General features: G+C 42.9%; 1 protein-coding gene across 1 annotated transcript in view; it reads right to left on the bottom strand.

Moving 5' to 3' along the window:
• adamts6 (ADAM metallopeptidase with thrombospondin type 1 motif, 6) overlaps window positions 1-19,593 on the bottom strand; it is a 62,351-nt gene extending 42,758 nt beyond the window's left edge. Inside the window, exons 1-10 of the mRNA XM_053411305.1 lie at window positions 19,253-19,593; window positions 17,134-17,550; window positions 16,640-17,028; window positions 14,531-14,705; window positions 13,660-13,883; window positions 13,197-13,280; window positions 11,054-11,199; window positions 7,476-7,519; window positions 4,221-4,326; window positions 1,406-1,552 (exon numbers count right to left, since the gene is read on the bottom strand). Of these exons, the coding sequence (XP_053267280.1) occupies window positions 1,406-1,552; window positions 4,221-4,326; window positions 7,476-7,519; window positions 11,054-11,199; window positions 13,197-13,280; window positions 13,660-13,883; window positions 14,531-14,705; window positions 16,640-17,028; window positions 17,134-17,233 (1,415 nt within the window). The 5' untranslated portion in view covers window positions 17,234-17,550; window positions 19,253-19,593. The remainder of the gene's footprint in view (window positions 1-1,405; window positions 1,553-4,220; window positions 4,327-7,475; window positions 7,520-11,053; window positions 11,200-13,196; window positions 13,281-13,659; window positions 13,884-14,530; window positions 14,706-16,639; window positions 17,029-17,133; window positions 17,551-19,252) is intronic.

The raw sequence follows: 19,593 nt of genomic DNA, 5'->3' as shown, positions 1-19,593 counted from the left end.
TCTGGCATGTTTTTCCAATTTCTGCTGAACAACTTGGTTCTGTCCGCTAGTTCCACAGAGTCAGCGTGGCTCCTTGCAGCAGTTTACAGCCATCATGCCATTGCTGAGAGCAAGCCATTTCAGAGAGCTGCTGAGGAATCCTTGACCTCATTCTCTGATAGTTAAAGTAGAATAGCATGCTTCTCATTTGAGAGAACAATCCTGACCACTTTCTGATTGTTATTCCCAAACAATGAAGCCGTTTCCCAGCAGTCGCTGAGCCCTCTCAGGGAAAAAGTATAATGCACTTTTATAATTCACTTTTCAGCTCGGTCTGTGGAGCAAACAGCCTTCCCCAATGTCAGAGTAAAAAGAGAGTTGTTCGAGACCAGGCTGTTGGAATTCAGGGATACTGTCCTGGACAAAATGGATTGCCATAATTAGTGGAGAAGAAAGAGTGAATTTAATTTGTATTGTTCATTTATTTATTTCCTTTCTCCACTTGAAATGAGCTGTGAAAACTCAATTAATGCTGCTCATTCAGGCAAGGCAGTTTCATCCAATGATGGTTAAAGGTAAGACATTTCTGTTGAATCAAACTTTGCTCAAGTTCTTCCACCAGATCTCTTCAGAGATACCCAATGAAACAGTCCCTGTTTCCAATAGTATTGTGCAGAACCAATGAAATCAAGGATGCATTGAAATCAACATGGGTGTTGCAAAGTGTACAATGAAAGTCAACTAAACGGTAGACTAGTTTGCAATTGTAATGCCTTCCTCAATGTCTCCGTCTCCACCCTCTCTTTCCCTCTGATGGTTGGTAAAAATGCGGAACTAAGTCCTGCATACTGGCACAGTAGGGGTAAAGGCGTAGGGGTATCAGTCCTTCCATCGTCACAGTATCATCACATCCTTCATATCCTAGACTCTGGAGGGCTTCTAAGCGTTTTTTGTCATTCCAGACTGGCAGGACTCATTCTACTGAAATGTCTCAGTGTTACTCTCCTGTGTATTTGTGTGCTCCAATGTGTTGTCGTCTTTGACCTATCCACTAAACAGTGGGGCAGTGGTTGAGGGCAGCTGGCCAACACGTCACCACAAAGGACCACACGAGCTCTAACATCACCCGCCTTGTGGTGCAGGGATGCATGGGTGGAAAGCACCCAGTTATCATACACGGCCACAAGGAGGTCTGGCAGGAGTCTTAGTGATGACATGGATGTGAATAAGTGGGGAAGGACTTTCATATAAGGCTGGCTAGCGGGTCACCACAAGGGCCGGCCAGTGGCAGGCGGGTTGTGAAGCGAGACGGCTGCAGGCTGCACCTTTTTCTGTACTCCACACACACACAAACACACACACAAACATGGAGGCAAACTCAAACACACTCAGACAGTCCCACTGGGAACAACCATCATCCACTTACTCGAGAAAGCTGGTGATGTAGTCTTTGCTGCAGGCAGACCAGGAGAAAGGGTTGGTGTTGGCTGTTATGTGAGCGGCCATCAGTTTGGCTGTCTCGTGGCCTTTGGTGCCGCAGGAATTCCCGATGCCGTCATGGTTCATCCCAAAACTGAAACACACCAAAAAAATGGAATTAATTTCTTTGGCAGTTTACTGCTCAGTTTAGATGGAATGACATTGGAAAGTCCAGCATGCTATATGGAGGATGTCTCCCTCACTGGCCCTGGCTGTAATGTTCGAGCTCTTTGGCACTGAAACAGCTGTGTGGAGGAGAGCCAGGGGTCAAGGGTCAAACTCTGTCTGGAGCTCCGCAGGAACGAAAAGTTCTAATCACCACTCTGATGCCTGCTTGTCAATCACCGCCTACAGGTCTGAGCAGGCCGTGAGGTGGGAGTCTACACCAACTGGAGCGGGGTTGGGGATGGGGTGAGGAGGGGAGGGGGGGGGTCCTTTAGATCAGTGGCCTCACCAAAGAAAAAGAGAGAAAGACCCAAAACCCAAACACCTCCCAACCCTGTAGTCTGTTATGAAAGCTCCTCAAGAATTTATTTCACACTGAGGGCTGAAAATAAATCATTTTAACAATTCATAAAAAAAAAAGAAGCTTATCTGTCTGGATATCATTTGAGAGAAAATCTCAAGTTTCAGCAGGATGTCAAAGTTTACTTTTCCTTGCAGTCCAGGAGCACAAATCAGGTCTAATGTATATAACAAACCCAACCACATCGCACAGTCTGAACCTGTTTTTCTAAGGCTGGCGTTTATGACATTTTACCCTACTCTGGAAATAAATCAGCCGAGTTGAAACCCCACTGCAGTGTGTTTTTTTTATACATCCTCTAGAAGCAGAGACTATTTTTACAACTGCCCCACAACAGAAGCAGACATGAGACATAATAAAGGAAATCGCCATCTTGCTGAACTCTCGAGAGAGGGATATGTAGACTAATACATCATAATTATTTTGCTTTATATTCAGGAAGAAAGAGCCAGAGGTATGTAGACACTGACATTTACATGAGGAATTATGTGGAGATACAGTTCAAGTCGTCTGCTGGGGGAAAGAGGGGGCTACATGCAGGTCTGGCGAGCCCAAGCAGTCAGCTATGTTTGTTTAAGAGCAATTATTAGAGCACCCAGTCGTGAAAGCGATAAAAGGTTTTACAAGGATCTGAAGCAAAAGAAGGAATCTCATTGGTAGTAGTGTGGACACAGGTCCAATGAGTTGGACTCCAGTCAGTATCCCGTCATGAATCTGATGAATGTGGACTCCACTTGTCAAAATCACAAAAGACTCACAAGTTGAATTTGAACTTCACCAGTAGTGCCTTGTGATTTCACTTGGACTTCAGGGTTTTCGACTTGGAATGACTTGATGTCCCACACTGTGCCGCTACACCCCGTAAAAGTGGTGTCTGAGCTCATTATTAAGCAGGCATGTTAACTGAGTTCACTGTCCTCGTCTAGTGCGTTAACTTGCTAATGTTTGCAAATAAGTACCAAACAATTAGGAGTGACGGGAATAGCGTTTGTTTCGTCCTGAGCGGGACACAAATGTGAACCTCCTGGACTAAACGTCAGGTGACAATCAAAGTCATTGGGATTCATCTGAGGTCGAAGACAAAACAATTGGTTTCAAGCAGGAACATCTGTGTAATCTTTTCCTAAATGTGTCGTAAAAAAAATGTCTGTCCTGCTCGGTCCAAGTCGGTTTTCAACATTCTCTCCTAACTAAAATGTGACATTTGATAACAATCAGTTAATACATTTGGCATGAAAAGGTCGCCTGTTCGTTCTGTTTGTGTGAAGGTGGCATCCATAACAAGAGCAAACACCAGAACTTTGCATCACAGAGCTTCAAGGCCTGTTGTCAGTAATTGGTAGTCGCATATGTAGTCATGTAATCGTATTAGGGGACCAGTGACAATGATGATCTGAGCAGGACTGACAGAAATAAGGACAAGTAGTGAATTTTATACAGTGGGTGAGTTACACTGTTTACAGAAAATGTTCTCCTGGTCGGAGAGTAAAGACCCTTGGGCCGCTCTGAACTGAAATGCCTGTTCCTAAACATCTGAAACTATGCCAGTAAAGAAAATACCAATCTGAAGGAAGGAAGAAAAGACAAAAGACAAAACTCCAAACATCTCAGTAAACTGGAAACCCATGAAGATGACAATATGTTGAACAGAATAACAATATTCAATAGGTTGAGCCATCAACGATTTTCAGAGTTAGTCAAATAATCATTGAGTTTATACAATGTCAGAAAATAGAACAAATGGCCATGACATTCAGAAATTACCCAAAAAGACATTTTCAAATGTCTAATTTTGTCTGACCAAGAGTCCAAAGCAAATATTCAGTTTACTGTTATACAAGATGAAGAAAACATGGAATTATTCATATTTGAGAACCAGGGAATTCAGTGAAATTTAGTGAAATCGATTCAGTTGATTTATCAAAATGTAACCATAATTAGTAAAATGAACAAGTATAGTAGCTCTAACCATGTTTAAACTTCAAATTCACTGATTACAGCATTATATTTGTCCAAGAGTTTCTCCTCATAGAGAAAAGCAGATTATCTGTGCATGGCCGTGCATTTTTTAAGAGAAAGTCCTCCTTTATCTCTTGTACATGAATTTGACCTGTGTGGACGAGTGCTTCTTGCTCAAAACCCATTTGCTTTGTCACACCTCTTCCATTTAGATCATAAAAGTAAGGTCAAGTTCGATAATTTATATCGGGATCTCTTAAAAAGTCTTAAAACTCACTTGTGGCCAATCTCGTGCGCAATGGTGAAAGCGGAACTGAGGCCGATGTCTTCATTGATGCTGCAGCTCCTCTCTGGCTCACACATTCCAGCCACTGAGGCCAAGCCTGTCAACAAAAGACACACACACACACATGCCAGACAAACACACAAACACAGGGTGAGGACATAGCATTCTTAGGAGGCATGGTCATACATTTGGGTTTCCACACATATGATCAACTTGTTTACAGCAGTGCTGAAAGACAATCTGCTACTATACATTCACTTTGGGGGCGTTGGGGAGTTGAATTAAGCATCATCGGCTAGACAGTTTTTTTTTTTTTTTTTCATTATTTCTTGCATACTACAGAGACTGCAGGAAAATGTCTAGACAGGGGTTAGATTTATACATTTCAATTCATGGTAACAAGGGATCCCCAGAACGCGAGCCAAGGAAGGGAATATAACAACCCCCTGACCAACACCGTGCCCCATCAGAAAGCCATCAGAAAATATATATATGTTTTCCTCATTTTTCTGAAGTGGGGTAAGAGAACGAGGGAGAAGGGGAGAGAGAGAAAGGGAGAGGAGAAGGTGTTTAAAGTTAAAACCTCTTCCCAATCCAGGTGTCGCAAGTCCTATTTCTCCTAATGCCTGACAGGTCAGATAGGGAGACAGGAGGCAATCCTTCACAGATTACATCTACAGGTGACTGGAGAGTGGATCATATGACAGCCCAAAGCAGGTGTGTGTGTGCGTGTGTGTCTGTTTGTGTGCATCTGTTTGCATGTGTGTCATAGGAAGGATAGAGCATTTCAATTTTTTTGTTTCCACATAGTAACATATTTCATTATTTTCTGGCTGAAGACATATAAAATGTAAAAACCATAAAAGGTCAGTGCACACTATAGGAAACAAAAAACTCTCACTTAATATAATAATTCTAATTCATTTGAATTTCCATCTAATTTGAAGATTGGGAACTGGTTGCAGCACGATTAACAGCCATTGGAGCTGATGCTCTGGTCAGGTGTTATTAAAGTGGGAGAGCTGGATTTCAACACATTCAAGTTCAACCAATACTGATTTAGCCAAATCAGCACCAGTTAAAATCGGGTTCCCATGGCAACGTTTCCACACTGTGATGTGTTTTTAGGTCATCTAGTGATGATTGGTTTGCCATGGCTGAAGAGGAGAGCAACTATTCTCAAGGCGTGGGCAACAGCCACTAGGAGGGCGGTGGAAAGACGCAGGTATTATTAAACAAAGCTTTCTTGTTGGACATAAGAAAGGGGATGAGGGCAGACACAGATTTCCCCTTGGTGCTCCTGGACAAGTTGGCATTTGTAAAATATCTAAATGAGTAGTTGCTACATTTACTCTACCCCGAACTCTCAGTTCTCGAAACTGCAGCTTTGCACACCACTAATGAGATAACACAATTAAAATCAGACCGGTGCATGGAACATGACGGAACTTACTGTCACCACTTTTCAATTGGAACTAATTTCTCCTGAAGGGGAGGAGGCATATAACAATAAAACTAGATGTTTTTAAAGTTAGGTTATTTAATGTATAAAAAGGTCAGATAAAACGATATAAACACCTGTCAAAACCCGTAATAATTTAAATAAAAAAAACCTGTAATTTGTGTCGACTGACTTTTTGAATTGATCTCAAGAAATTCAAGCTCTCACTTTGTGATGCATGAACTCAGTTCTGCAACTTCCAGTCAGAGACCAAATGAGCGCTGAGCGTTCTATGCAAAGCGTGATATGGATAAACTTGATGAACCATCCCATTTGCACTACAGTGAGCCAAGACATAAATCATGTTTTGCTGGTCAGTGTCCCTGTATAGTTTGCATGAACTCTGGCTCCCTGTTGAAGTGGCATGGCTTTTGTATCCTCTTTGCTAAGAGGCTAAACAAGAATAGACTCGCAAATCAGGAGGCCACTGAAACCATTACTGCAGGGAAAGAGGGAGCCTGGAGGTGAAGAAAGGAGGAGGAAAGGGAGGGTGGCTACTCTACGATTAGTTTAAGAATGTGTGTGTTAGAGAGTGAAGTGTGTGTGTGTGTGTGTGTGTGTGTGTGTGTGTGTGTGTGTGTGTGTGTGTGTGTGACTGTGTGCACGCGCAAGCATTGGGTGAGCGCAGACACACACAAATCGCATTGCAAGGGTCTTTCTTTCTTAACACTGGGACGGACTGTGTATTATCTCCAGCCCCGTGATTACTCGCCGACCTTAAAGGCCAGCGAACTGACCTGGGAGCATGATCCCCAAGAGGAGAGGGAGGAGAGGGGGGGAGGAGAGGAGGGGTGGGGTCAGGGTGGTGGTGGTGATACTACGAGGAAGCCAAGCAGATGCCAGGGCAATTAAAGCGACCGGGGAATGTGACGAATGCGGTCAATCTGTCAAACCACCCCTGAAGTCACAATATTACCTTCAAGATATACTGTGGTGCCTGCAGGGCCTTTACAAAGATAAGATGTGGAGAGTGGAAGGCCTGGGTGGGTGGGAGGTTCGAGATGGGGTGGCGTGGGGGAGTTGAAGAAGAGAGGGTGAGAGATGGGTGGATGTGTGTGTGAGTGTGTGTGTGTGCCATTGCCTGCTGTCCTTTTTCCACCCCCATAACCTCCACAACCGGCATATCACCAACTCTATCTCCCTCCTGCATACTCTCACACTCCCTATAATTGTCCTTTTCCCCTTCCATTTTCCTTTCAACTCCTCCCCTTCTTCTTTCCCTTCTCCTCCTTCTGTCACTACTCTCCTCTGTAGCCACCTGCCCCCCCCCCCACACTCCACCCTAAGTCTCCTGCCTGGCCTGTCCAACACATACCTTTCTCTTTCTCTTCCTCAGCCCCAGTGGAAGTGTAAACACCTCAGACCAACTGGGGCTGGAGGCAGAGGAAAGAGAGAGACAGACAGGTTTTATAAATTGGAGGCCATGCAAGGAGGTGACCACGGCTGTCCGGGATCGGCACGCCTGGCCTCAACCAACAGAGGAGAGCCACCGAGGAGCTATAATAACCAAAGTGAAAACATCCCTCTGGTTCTGTCTGGTGTTCTTCTAAAGGCAGACTGCATAGGCTGCAGAATGAGGTTTGTCTGAGGACACGCTGGAGGTGAAAATGAAAACCTCTCCAGAGGGGGAAAAGAAAAAGAATTGAGCTCCTACACCAGAGAATCATATGGTATAAGATTACCTATTTGGCAGGAAAACACATGTTAAAGCAGTGTTTAGAAACTTTGCTCTTCAGTCCACTCACCTAAGGTTCCGCAGGGTTTGTTCTTGTAGGTGCAGATGTCATATCTGAAAAAAAGGGGAAAGAACAGAAACAATTTCATTAACTCTACATTTTTTATATGTACAGTATTTTCTTCCACTGGCACTTTGCAGCGCATTCTTTCCATGTTTAATCACAGTCTGACCAGATATAATCTCAATCTTTAGCATAACAATAGCATGTAATGAAAGCTGTGAAAACACCTGGTTCACTCCCTCCATCTATAGCATGAGCCTTTGGCAAAATGTCACAGGGCAAACACAGCAAATGTCAATGAGAATAAAGTTAAAGCTTCGGTCATGCCGTGTCCCAACTGCTAACTCCCGTAACTCACACACAGGTAATCCAATAGAGCCAAGGGGAAAAACAAGGCCTGAACACAGTGGGCCACATCATACATTTAAAATGAAAGATCCAATCATTCCAAAAGCTTTTAATCTATTAAAAACAAGGGCACAGCTGATTTAATTTCATTCTCCGTATTAGCGCTCCTGCTTGCCATAAACTCCTCTTCCTTTCTTCCTTGCTTTCCCTCGATGACGCTCCCTCTTTCACCGCGGATTAGCGAGGTACAACCATGACCTCGTTCAGGACATCTGTTTGTTTTGACGTATTTCCATAGTTTCCCCTTGTGATGGGACACATTGGCAGAATGGTAACTCAAACTACCAAAGGAGCAAGAGGGGTAGAGCGGGTCGTCCACTAACCAGAAGTTCAGTGGTTCATTTCCCGGCTCCCCCCATCCCATGTGCTGGTTTGTCCTTGGACAAGAAACTAAACCCCCAATTGCCCCCGTTGTCTGTGCCGGCAGTGTGTGAATGATGTGTGATGGAGAAAGAGCTGCATTTAGAAGCCCTGTTGAATGGGTGAATGGCAAAACTGGGATGTAAAGCTCTTTAAGTGGTGATCAAGATCAGAAAAGTGCTACAATAATACAGACAATTTGCCATTTACTGCTGCGGTGAAGAGCAGAGTGTTGAGGAAGGTTGAGTTTAGTGTGTCCTGCTGGTCCGTCTCTAAGGGGAGCGGCACTGATCGGTGTTGATTGAGCTGTAGTAGACGTAGAATATAGTGATACTGAATGCAGGAAGAATGTCCAGCTCTGTACCTCGTACTAGACCACGAAGGCCTCAGTAAGTAATGATTAGCATGTGTATAATGAGGACCTTTGGATACATAATTAGAATACACTTCACTAGAAGTATGCAAATAGTGACCCTTCATCCACATAAAGCCAAAGAAATGTCCCCTGGAAACAGTTTTCCCTTTGTATTGTACATCAGTGCTTTAACTTTATTCTTCACAAATCTATCCAGACATTCTACCAGTAGATAGCAAGTAAAACATTGCTATCTATCCAACACAAAAGACACATGCTCTTACATGTTTCGCACCTTCCCCATTTAGTATTCACAATAGTATAATCTTATGCCTTGAATCGGAGGCTGCAAACAATTGTTTTCATTATCAATTATTCCAATGAATATTTATTCATCATTTGGTCATAAAAGGCTTTTTCTTTAAGCCAAATGTGGCATGTCTTTTTTTTGTCCCACCTATATGTGACATGTTTTCCAATTACAAATAAAATGAGCTGATGAATATTTAACTAAATGTATATTTAATCCAGTGTTGAATGAAGAAATTCAGTCACAGTTTCAGCTCATTACTAAAAGTCCTCTGAGGTAAACGCTGCAAGCATCCGCCATCTTTAAATCTAAACCTTTGTAAACGCATTCCTAGAAGGAATGTCAGACTGCTCCTCCAGACATGGTGGTTAATAGAAGCTTCCTGGTGTCGACCATCAGCTATTTATACTATCTCCAGTGTTAGCATCACTGAGCTCAGCTGGGGCCTCCTCCCCGCAGCTTATTATCTCATTATCTCTCGCCTACGCTTTGCCTTGGTTTCACGGTTCACCGATGCTATATTTACTCAAAGGTTACCGATGTCCCACCATATTGGAACTGACTCGAACCACTGAGGTGAATCAGGGGTGTGGCTACACATCAGCATAGAAAGTAACTGCAGTGTTGATGTGCGCCATCTACAGGCAAAAACTATTCTACAAATTTAAAGTCAATGCCACCTGCAGGCAATTGGGAAGATTGCAGTTTTGGAAAATTTCAAACTGACATTTTTGACTTGATGATTGCACTAGATTAACAGTTGTGAGCTATTACAAAACGGGTAATCACTTAAGTTATAAGGCGTCATTGTATGGTCCACAAAAACATGTTAGCTCATTTGTTATTGGCCTTTGCTTTTTCCTTATAGCACCTAGCAAAACGTTTTAGCCAATTGAGTTTCGGACAATTTAATCCTTTCAATATCTTTGGCTGTGAAGCACATATCTTTATTGACAATCAAGCTCTGAGGAACCAATTTCGCAGAGTTGTCGAAGAACCAAACAAAGTTGAAAGCTACTGAGTTAATCCTAAACTAATATTTTTCAGGTCTCCATTGAGATGTTATTGTTGGTCTGTCTCTGCTAAGGGTAGAAATATAGGCTATTATCGCTAGCACCTTAGCTACAACAAGGTTTTAAGGTACTGTAAGTGGCGACATTGACATGTGTCCATCTGTAATGCTAAACTGTTGCTGCCGTTGTTACTTTCTTCTCGTTATGGGTGGTGCAGGTTGGCATTTGAAGACCTGGTCTGACAATTACCAAATTACCCTATGTGGAGAATATGGCTGCTAAATATGAATGACTAAGCTACAAAACAGTCCCAAGAGATGTTTGGCATCTTTAAGCGATGACCATAGGACCATGTTATATCATGTTCTACAGAAGAACTAGAAACAATTACAGCGCCTGAGATAAATCCCATGACTGTTGTCTGTAGACACCACTAAGCTACTAAGTATTTGCTGCTGGTTCTTACGGAGTGACGCTAAAACCAATAATAAAAAACGTGAGCCAAAGCAGCTGGAGAAAATCAACTGACAGACAACAAGCATGAGCACACTAATGATAGAAAGGCTGTTTTGTGCAGAGCCTACCGAGTCGAACATCTTGGCTTTAGCCCATGTCAATCACAGAACGCCATCCTCTCTTTAAACAAAACCAGTGGGGGGAATGTACTTTTCAGTTGCTAGGTTATGTAGCCAAAACAGTTCTGGCAACAATGAAGCCTATTCCAGGTAATGACAGAGTTTTGCTGTTTTATGGTAACACCCTTAACATAAATTGCAGCGTGACAGGTAGAGCGAGTCTGAAACAGCACATTTTATTTTCAGAACTGAGGTGTTTACTCCCATCGGCTTTAGTGGTTACAGGTTGAGGGCGTGCACAAGAACTGGACTTTCGGAGGTTTCACTGCCGTACCTGCTGGCCACCTCTATTAGCAAACACACACATGACTACACTCTCAAGCTGAACCGTGACTGCACAGCTTTTATGAGCCAACAGTACAGAACACAACCTGCAACCTATTTGCTCAAAATTAGGAACTTAGCGCTACTTCCAGCGAAAGTAGCAGCCGAAAGAGCAACTCAGCAGCATCATTATACTTGCATGTGAGGAGATGATCCCGTGGATGAGAGCCTACACTTACCGGGTGATTAGGACAGCGTTGTCATGATGAGCCATCCCATTTTCAGGAATACTGTTGCCGTCGCCGTGATGAGACAAGATGGACTTCTGCCACTTACAGAAACTGTCCAGAGACTTGTCAGCATGGTGGTTGATCTCCAGGTTAGGCTGCAAATTCAACACAAGCAGCACATGCAACCGTGTTACACTTGTTACAGCTACAATAACCTTTACAGTCTCTTCCAGTTGATTACAATATCACATCATAGGATAATGGCACGTCTTACTACGTCAAACCCATTGTGTCATGTATCATGGGGTGTTGTGTTACATTCTTTAAACTGTATTGTGTTGTGTTGTGTTGTGTTGTCACATTTCATTATGTGATTTCCTTTTGAGCGTGTTGTATTGATTCATATAGAATTGTGTCATATTGTATTCAGTGTGTGAAAGAATGCAATTAATGGTGTTGTGTCATATAATTTACTGACGTTATTCTGTCGCATCGTGTGCCATGCCATGTCTTATCCTGTCTTAGCTTGTATAGTATCATACTATGTCATATTCGATTGTATTGTATCTTGACATCGCGTGTAGAGTCAGGTTGTATCATTTGGGATATTATTTAACTATGTCATGTTGTCATGGCAGATCCAGGGGTGGGGCCAGGGGGGCAATGACCTGAAATCTGATTGACTCCCCCGAGGTGCGCCTCTCCTGTCAGTTGTTTGTTTTTACTAGTCACTTACTAACAATAATGTCAATTAATGACAATTTGTATATCCCTTATAGTAAGGTTATCTTGTGTGTTTTGTATTGCATTGTATTGCTTTGCATTGTGCTCATCACGTTGTGCTTACATGAGGTCATATCATGTAGTGACGGGTTGTATAATTTTGTGTTGTGTTATAACATGTTGTACCCTATTCTGTTGTAGCATGTCATGTCACCTTATATTGTTTCCTAGAATAATTCACATCACTCTAAAGTACTAAATCCAATTTTTCATGGAGAACACTTGTGGACTGAATGACAGCAGTTGTGATATAAATCAAAGCATGTGGCATGGTGGTGTCACATAGCTGAGCAACCCTAGTTCAGTTCTCAATCACAGGCAGGGACCTTTATTCCATGTCACATCCGTCTCTCTCTCCTCATTCTCTGTCCGTCACAATCGTCTACTGTCCAATAAAGGTAACATCGAAGACAAAGTGACACTGAACTATCATGTGTTGACAACGCTGACAACACTTGAACCACTCCAGCCGCCTGAGGGGAACGGTTGTGTGTGTGTAATTCTGGATGAATTATTTGAAGGAGGACTGAACTGGGATCAGAGGGAGGTTGGAGAACAAGTTTTTGGCACAGTGTAAACTTTTTTTGTGTTTGATTTACGCCTATATTCAGTACTGGTAGAGGTAAAACCTTTTATAGCAGGAGAGAAGATACTCTATTTTAAGCTGAAGCTGAAATTTTATAAAAAGCAGAAGTGGAAAGTAGGAAAAGAACTGGGGAAGTTGTAGTGGAGTCTGCAAAATGAATCTCCTTATGTACTAGTTTTAATTATATTTATCTATTACAAGATGAAGATGTGCTGAATTCAGCTTGCAGCTCAACGGCCAATGAGTGAATCACTTTCACCATAATATGTTTTGAGGCTGTATTTTCTATTGAGCTCATCCCAAACCAGGACTGACGGATGAGCCATCCTTGTGGATCAAAGTGCGGCTCTACTTAACATGAAAACTGGATTTTTGGATCTGATGCTTCATAAGGAGCTTCTACGACCCCCTCCTGAATAAAACAGATGCTAGGACGCTGTTTCTCCCATCACACATACATACACATGTACAATGCATGTAAATGCTCCCTGAGGAAAGATGCTTAAGCACATCTTTTATCTTAAGCGGTGGCCATATGGTGAATAGTCTCTCCTCTCTCCCCTTCAGTCAAAGCAATCACATAAAATACTGCAGCTCAGTCAAGCCAGACGTATAAGTTATATACTCATAACATATGAGGTTACAGACGCTATAAAAAAAAAGGCTCATTGTAATAACTGTGGTAATACTGCATGGACAGTTCAAAGTTAGGGAAATTAATAAATGAAACTGTGACACAGAGAAGGGTTCAGGAAGAAAAGGAGATTTTTTTTTTTGTCTTACCTGATCTTCAGTCAGAACAATCAGCCGGGTCACAATGACGTTCACAACATTTCCTAGACTGGCATCACGGTAAAGTTTGGCAACCTGACCTCCAGAAAAGAAGAAAAGACACAAAGTCAGACAAATTGCGTCCATATGTCACAACATCCAATCTGCCTTCATGAAGTACTTTCAGTCGCCACACTAGTACAGTAATCAGCAACTATTTGATAATTGAGTAATTGTTTAAGCCAGTATTAAGCAAAACTGCATAATATTTGCTGGTTCTATCCTCTCCAATGTGAGAATTTCTTGTGCATGTTGTTACACTGAATGTTAGTCAGACAAAACAAGACACTTTTGAAGGCCTCACATTGGGCTGTTTGGTGACATTTTCCAAACAATCAAACAATTAATCAGATAACCTAAAATGAACAGATCAATAAGACAGGACAACATGACCAAAAAGTAGGATCAAACTTACAATATTCATTACAGACAAGATGTAGTGCTCAATGTCTTTGCGTCCATGGTAACCGACCATCATTTTATCAGCGACCACTAGCGTCTCCACAAAGCGCTCGGTGCTGACAGAGCGTCTCTGTCTGTGAGTGCTGTTCGAGCGCTCGCTGTTGGTTTGGGGAACAGGGGACGAGTGGACAGGGGAAGTTGCATTATGCTTGCAAGGTGCACCGCTTTCAATGAGGTCTGTGGATGACAGGGAGACAGCAACAGTTTATTGTAAATATTGAAACAACAATTTACACCAAAATCATGATGCATCATCTTTGTGATAGAGCTAGTTTGTGTGTGGTTGATGCACATAGGGAATCTGCCCCTTTGAACCTTGCGGCTAAAGCCTTTTGCTTTATGACCCAGATGCTCTGGGAAAAAGCTATAGGGTGGTGCATGTTAGGGCATGTTAGCTTCCTGGCGATGACAGCCTTTGCTGTTTCTTATAAGACCTTGGCCCAAATACCTAAATATCCACCTGGTTCTTTTTCCAATTCGTCATATCTCAGCAGTGTGAGTATTTGGGGGCACTGGGTTGTCTATATTTCAAAATCTGAACATGATTATTGGCTCTATAAATAGCATTTGTGCTTCAGTAAAAGTCAGAGCCAACTTCACTTTATGCAGTGAAGCGCTTTTTACGAAAGCTGGAGGGAGACTTTCTCCAACAGGTTGAAAGGTGTCCAGGCCAGCAGCAACTATAGCACACAAGAGGCCCGGTCATGTCTACCAGAACCTGGGCCTAGAACCAAACCAGAACTTCCTCTAACCTGCTATGTATAGTTCTTCCTTTACGTCAGTTCCACCCACACAGAGTCCAACCCAGATGGAGGTTCACCAACCTGAAATGCCACAGCTGAACTCCTGGCTATGCTCTTGCGGTGAGGGAATGGCAGACATTTTATAAATAACATGTTGCTGTGCTTCTTCCAGGTTCCATTCGCTGGAGGTGGTGGAGGATATGTTCTTTAATGGCTCTATTAAATACTGTTCTTCCTCTGTTGTTATAACACCATGCTTGGAAAGAAAACCAATGAAAGATACAGGTTACAAACACAAGCAAACATCAGCACTGAAGTGAATGCATCTACCTAAACAATGCAGGGGGGGGGGGGGGGGGGGGCTTACATGTTAAGTAGTTATTATTTTGTAAAGGAAACCAACAATTTTACACATGAAGTTCAATTGTGTGTGTTCAGACAGACTGCAAAGCAAACTTTAGATTTGATGTGATGCATGCATGCAACAGCAAAGTGAAAGCTAAAGTTACGCGTTCTGTTCCAAAAATCCAATTTTGTATCTACGCGAATAACTCAAATTTAACTACGACTTAATTTTGTAAAGGTTAGACTGCATACATACAACTATGATAGTTGAAGAGATGGATTTATAAGAGTGTTGTCGAGTTGTATGAATAAATATGACAATGATGATATCATTAAATCTGCTGTAGGGAAGATTTATCAAGAAACAACTCACATTGGACGCTGTGCTCAGCAGATAGCTCATAGGCTACTGTTAGCTAGCTACTGCTAGTAGGCTATTGTTGGCTAATAGCTAGCATGGTGAAAACAGCCTTTGCTTTCACGACCTCAAGTTTTTAAAAAGTTCCTCTGTGGATAAATATAAATTATACATTTAAATATACTGTTATACATTTCCGTAACTCTGACAACTTAAGCTGAGATAACCCTGCTCATTCTGATGCTTAATTTTGATGATGTCATCTCTTTACAGCAATCTGACACTAAAAGTTGTGGCCATGATGTTTGACATATCTGTACATACATGACAAAGGCTATTAAGTTGCATTTTGGGGAATGTAGGATACATTATTGTTTAAGTAAGACTGATACTTGGGGGACTAAAAATCTCAGTCTTTTGGCATTCCTTGTACATTGTGTCTGCTGCATGACTCAAAGTCTTATATAGCTAGAGAAAACATTGTTCTCTGCCTTCCAATGGCAATGTGAGAAGTCCTTTACAAAAAAAGTTTGTACACAACAATACTTTGATTTTGTGAAACCCACAATGACAGCAATAAACCCCACATCACACTAGGAAACAGAAACATATTAGACTTTTTAATGGTGAGTGATGTCAAGATCCCAAACTGTGCAGATCGCTGATTGCATTAAAGTGCAGACACATTTTTGTCCATTTTTGGTGTTCTTAGAAAAAAGGGCAAACACTAATTCAATTTATGATACTCGGTGTGGGCCTTGCCAACACATTTGGCTTCACGTTTTCTCCACATGATTACATTTGACAATAAGAAGCAGGGCCCTTTTTTCCTTCTTTAGAGTTATTCTGAAGCAAGGAGGGATAGCGGCTATTAAAATTTCTTCCAATTCCTTGATTAGCAAAGAGAAGCTGGACAGTCACACTGTCTGAGGATAAAATCCTGAGGACTAAACGCTTAAACAGGATAATTAGACGCCTTGTTAGTGGTTATCAGTTTTGTTTTTGAAAAGACGCTTCGAAATGAGGTAATAAGGAGGAGTTAGACACGTTATTTTACAGATCACAAAAAGGATCAACTGAAGAAATGTGAGCTGAACTACTGAGGCTTTTAAAATTAGAGCCTCAAGACTGATATTCAATGGACGGATTGGAGAGAAAAGCCCTGATGCAGAACACTCACGGATAAGCGTGATGATGTGATTTCTCTACATGAGCATCACCTTGTTTCTGAGCTGCCAGACTCGGTGTGCCAAGTGGAAAGAGGCCAAGATCGTGTTAAGCAAACTACAATTGGTCTAATCCTCTGGCCGTGCCTCCGAAAGATTGGCTGACATGAGAGCAGCACAAGCTAGGTATATATTCTGACATTAGTATAAGTAGGGGGTTTGTTTGAGGTAAGTAGTCTGTACTCTTTGTGGCACCAAGGGCTGTTAGAGAGTGGGAACTGATCACATTAAATAATAATTCCAACAGCACATTGTACTCACCAGGCCCTTGCAGTTGCTGAGTGCCACTCTGGTCGTACTGCGCTGATTTTGCAAGAATCCCACATAGTGACAGTTATCTACCATGTTATGACGCCACTCCAGCCCTTCTTTGCCCCAGTACTCCACTGTAAAATGTTTCGACACCAGGTGGGGGTTGAGTGTCAGGTTTAAGTGAAAGTGCTTTCCGTACGCTGACAGTCTGTAGAACAGCCGGGACTCTGGAGGGTCCGGGTCCAACGCCGGCACTGGACCCATTATGAGGTCCACGGCCCCCCGTCTCCGTCGGCCCGGCCGGTGGTGCTTCACAGTGTAGCTCAGGAACTCTCCATTTTCATCCACCCGCACCGGGACAGTCAGCTGGAAGTGCTGCAGGTTGGACAGGAACTCCTCTTTTACAGGAGAAAAGGAAAAGAAAGAAGAGAGACGAGAAGATGATCTGATAATGAACATACAGATACAATTAAAATTGTCCTGTTCACCTGTCTGCATCCTACCTTGAGAGTTGTGCGAAAGTCTGTTGACGCTTTGAAATTCAGAAGCAGCCATCACCACCAGGCTCAGTGTCCAAGTCAGCGTCTTCCACAAAATTTCCATAATTCAGGGAAAGATGTGACATGGGGTGGGGGTAGAGGATGCTACAAACAGGTTAAAAGCACAGGGTCGGTCCGATGCCACACCATAACAAGTCCATGGTTTATCTCCTTCACTTAAAAGTTCTCGTTGTGCTCGAGGGCTCATCCGAGTCTCAGATTTCTCGTGAAGGCGAGCGCTTCCACATCCCACTGGCCTCTGAATTCATGTCAGCAGCTGGTAGAAAACACCGTAATCCATCAGACAGGGTGACTCTCAGGTGCAACACCAAACAGGAAGCTCTATATTGGGAACTTGTCTTGACCAATCCATCTGCATTCCTGTGAAGAATATCGATCAGAGATTAAATGATCTTCTCGCTCTCTTGGAATTATCGCTCACTCATTTTCAGATTGTTGTCTGTTGTGGAGCTGAGACCAGAAAAGTTGAATTGTCGATTTTTCGATCAACAGAAAATTCACTGGAACTTATCAAAATATTGTATCGATCTATTTTGTCCAGGAAAAAAGTAAAAATTCACTGGTTTCAGCTTTTAAAAATTGAGGCTTTGCTGATTTGTCAGTCTGTGAAACATGTAAAACATTATTGTAAATCTAATACTGTTTTTTGATGATGATCTAATGCACATGTCCCACTCTTTTCTGAACATGTATGGACCAAATGTTAAAACAATTAATCAACACATAATTGTCAGATGAATCAGTGATGAAAAATATGGACATATCTAATATTTATATTCATTATCGATTATCCCAGCAATCATTTTGTCAAAAACAAAAGCCACAAAATCTTGAAAAAAAAAAGCCAATTAGCCCAAAATGCCATCTTGTAATTGTTTTTTAAATCTGACCAAGATCCAGAAACGCAAACATATTTCATTTACAATGTAACGACCCAAAACGTAGCATATCTCCATATTTATTTAGCTGGATTTCTGCTTAGAAATGGACTGAAATGACCAGGTGATTAATAAAATAAATTTTCTGTTGGTCAACTGGTTGATCAATCAACTGATCATCGCAGCTTTAAGGAAACGGTCACAGCTGTAGTCTGTGGTAAATGAATGAAAATCCCTCACAAAGTTCATCACCATTGAGTTGCAGTTCCTCAGTCAACACGTCTTTTAAATCCAACATGAAATGTGTCACTTCAAGAACAAACGACCAGACTCTTGGGACTTTTCTGCGAAGTGACGCTTCCCTATCAATTAAAACATCGATCACTGGAGATGACAGGTTCATGGCCAGAGACCTGGATGTGATAAAAGGCAGGTTTCACCGAAGCGAAACAACCACACTATAGGAGAAGCATAAATCTGACCAGTCGACACGATCCTAATCTGTGCAGGTTGTGGGTTTACTCACTGACGCGTCTCACGGCAGCATGCGCCAGCGACACCAGTATAAACAGACGTCAGCGGATCCGGGAGATAGAGGGATGGTGGCCGGCGAAAAAGTGGCCGGCTGAGCCAGACAGCCTTTTGGAAAGCAGCAGCCTTTGCTGAGACCTACATGTGGAGCTGTGCACGGAGCTGCAGCGCTCCAGACACACCAGACAGACAGCGCTACCTACTTGGCCACTCTGACCCAGACAGTTGGCCGCTGGCCCGTGTGCATTGCACCGGTGCCTCCTCAAATACAACCTCCGAGAAGCGTCTGCGGGTCACAAAGCGACCGCGGGGCTGCCGCAAAAAAGGCGTGAACCTCCCTTTGTCGGGAAGTTTTGATTTTCTAGTTGGTAAAGTTAGAGCAGCCGGACGCGGACTGACTGCAGACCTGCAACGGTGCAAAACTGACACCCTGCAGCTGGAGAGACTGTGCGTAAATGTCTCCAAAAGTACACCAACACTGACACTGCATGCAAAGAAACTCTATGAGCGGGTCAACTGGTTTGCAAACAATGTCCGCCTCCCTGAGAGGATTTAAATGCTCACACGAATCTGCTGCCGACTAGAAAGAAAAGTGCCCGGAAAGAGACCGTCCTACTCTGAACAGACGGGGAGCGTAACGGGAGAAATGTTACCATGCTCATCCTCCTAGTGTCAGCTCCGGTCCAACTGTGCAGGGAGAGAGCTCAGGACACAAAGACTGGGACGTTTCCGCAAACAGACAGACCTCCTCAGCTCTTCTCATCTCCTCCTGGACTCTGCCATCCTCTGTGATTCTCCCTCTCAGTCCAGCAGCAGCAGCAGTATCTCTCGCCACACACTGTCCCACACACACACACACACATACACACACACACACACACGCACACACAAAGTCAGCCTTTCAAAGTGTTGGATCTCCTCCAGGGTCTATTTCCAGCCCATCAGTCGTCTATATAATCTAGACTTTGTGTTCTTGCTGCTGCTGGTGGTTGTT

Source organism: Pleuronectes platessa, chromosome 19, assembly GCF_947347685.1.
Source record: "Pleuronectes platessa chromosome 19, fPlePla1.1, whole genome shotgun sequence".
In the NCBI taxonomy this organism is placed as follows: Eukaryota; Metazoa; Chordata; class Actinopteri; order Pleuronectiformes; family Pleuronectidae; genus Pleuronectes; species Pleuronectes platessa.
Note: the sequence above shows the minus strand (reverse complement) of the source record. Positions and strands in the feature narration are given on the sequence as shown.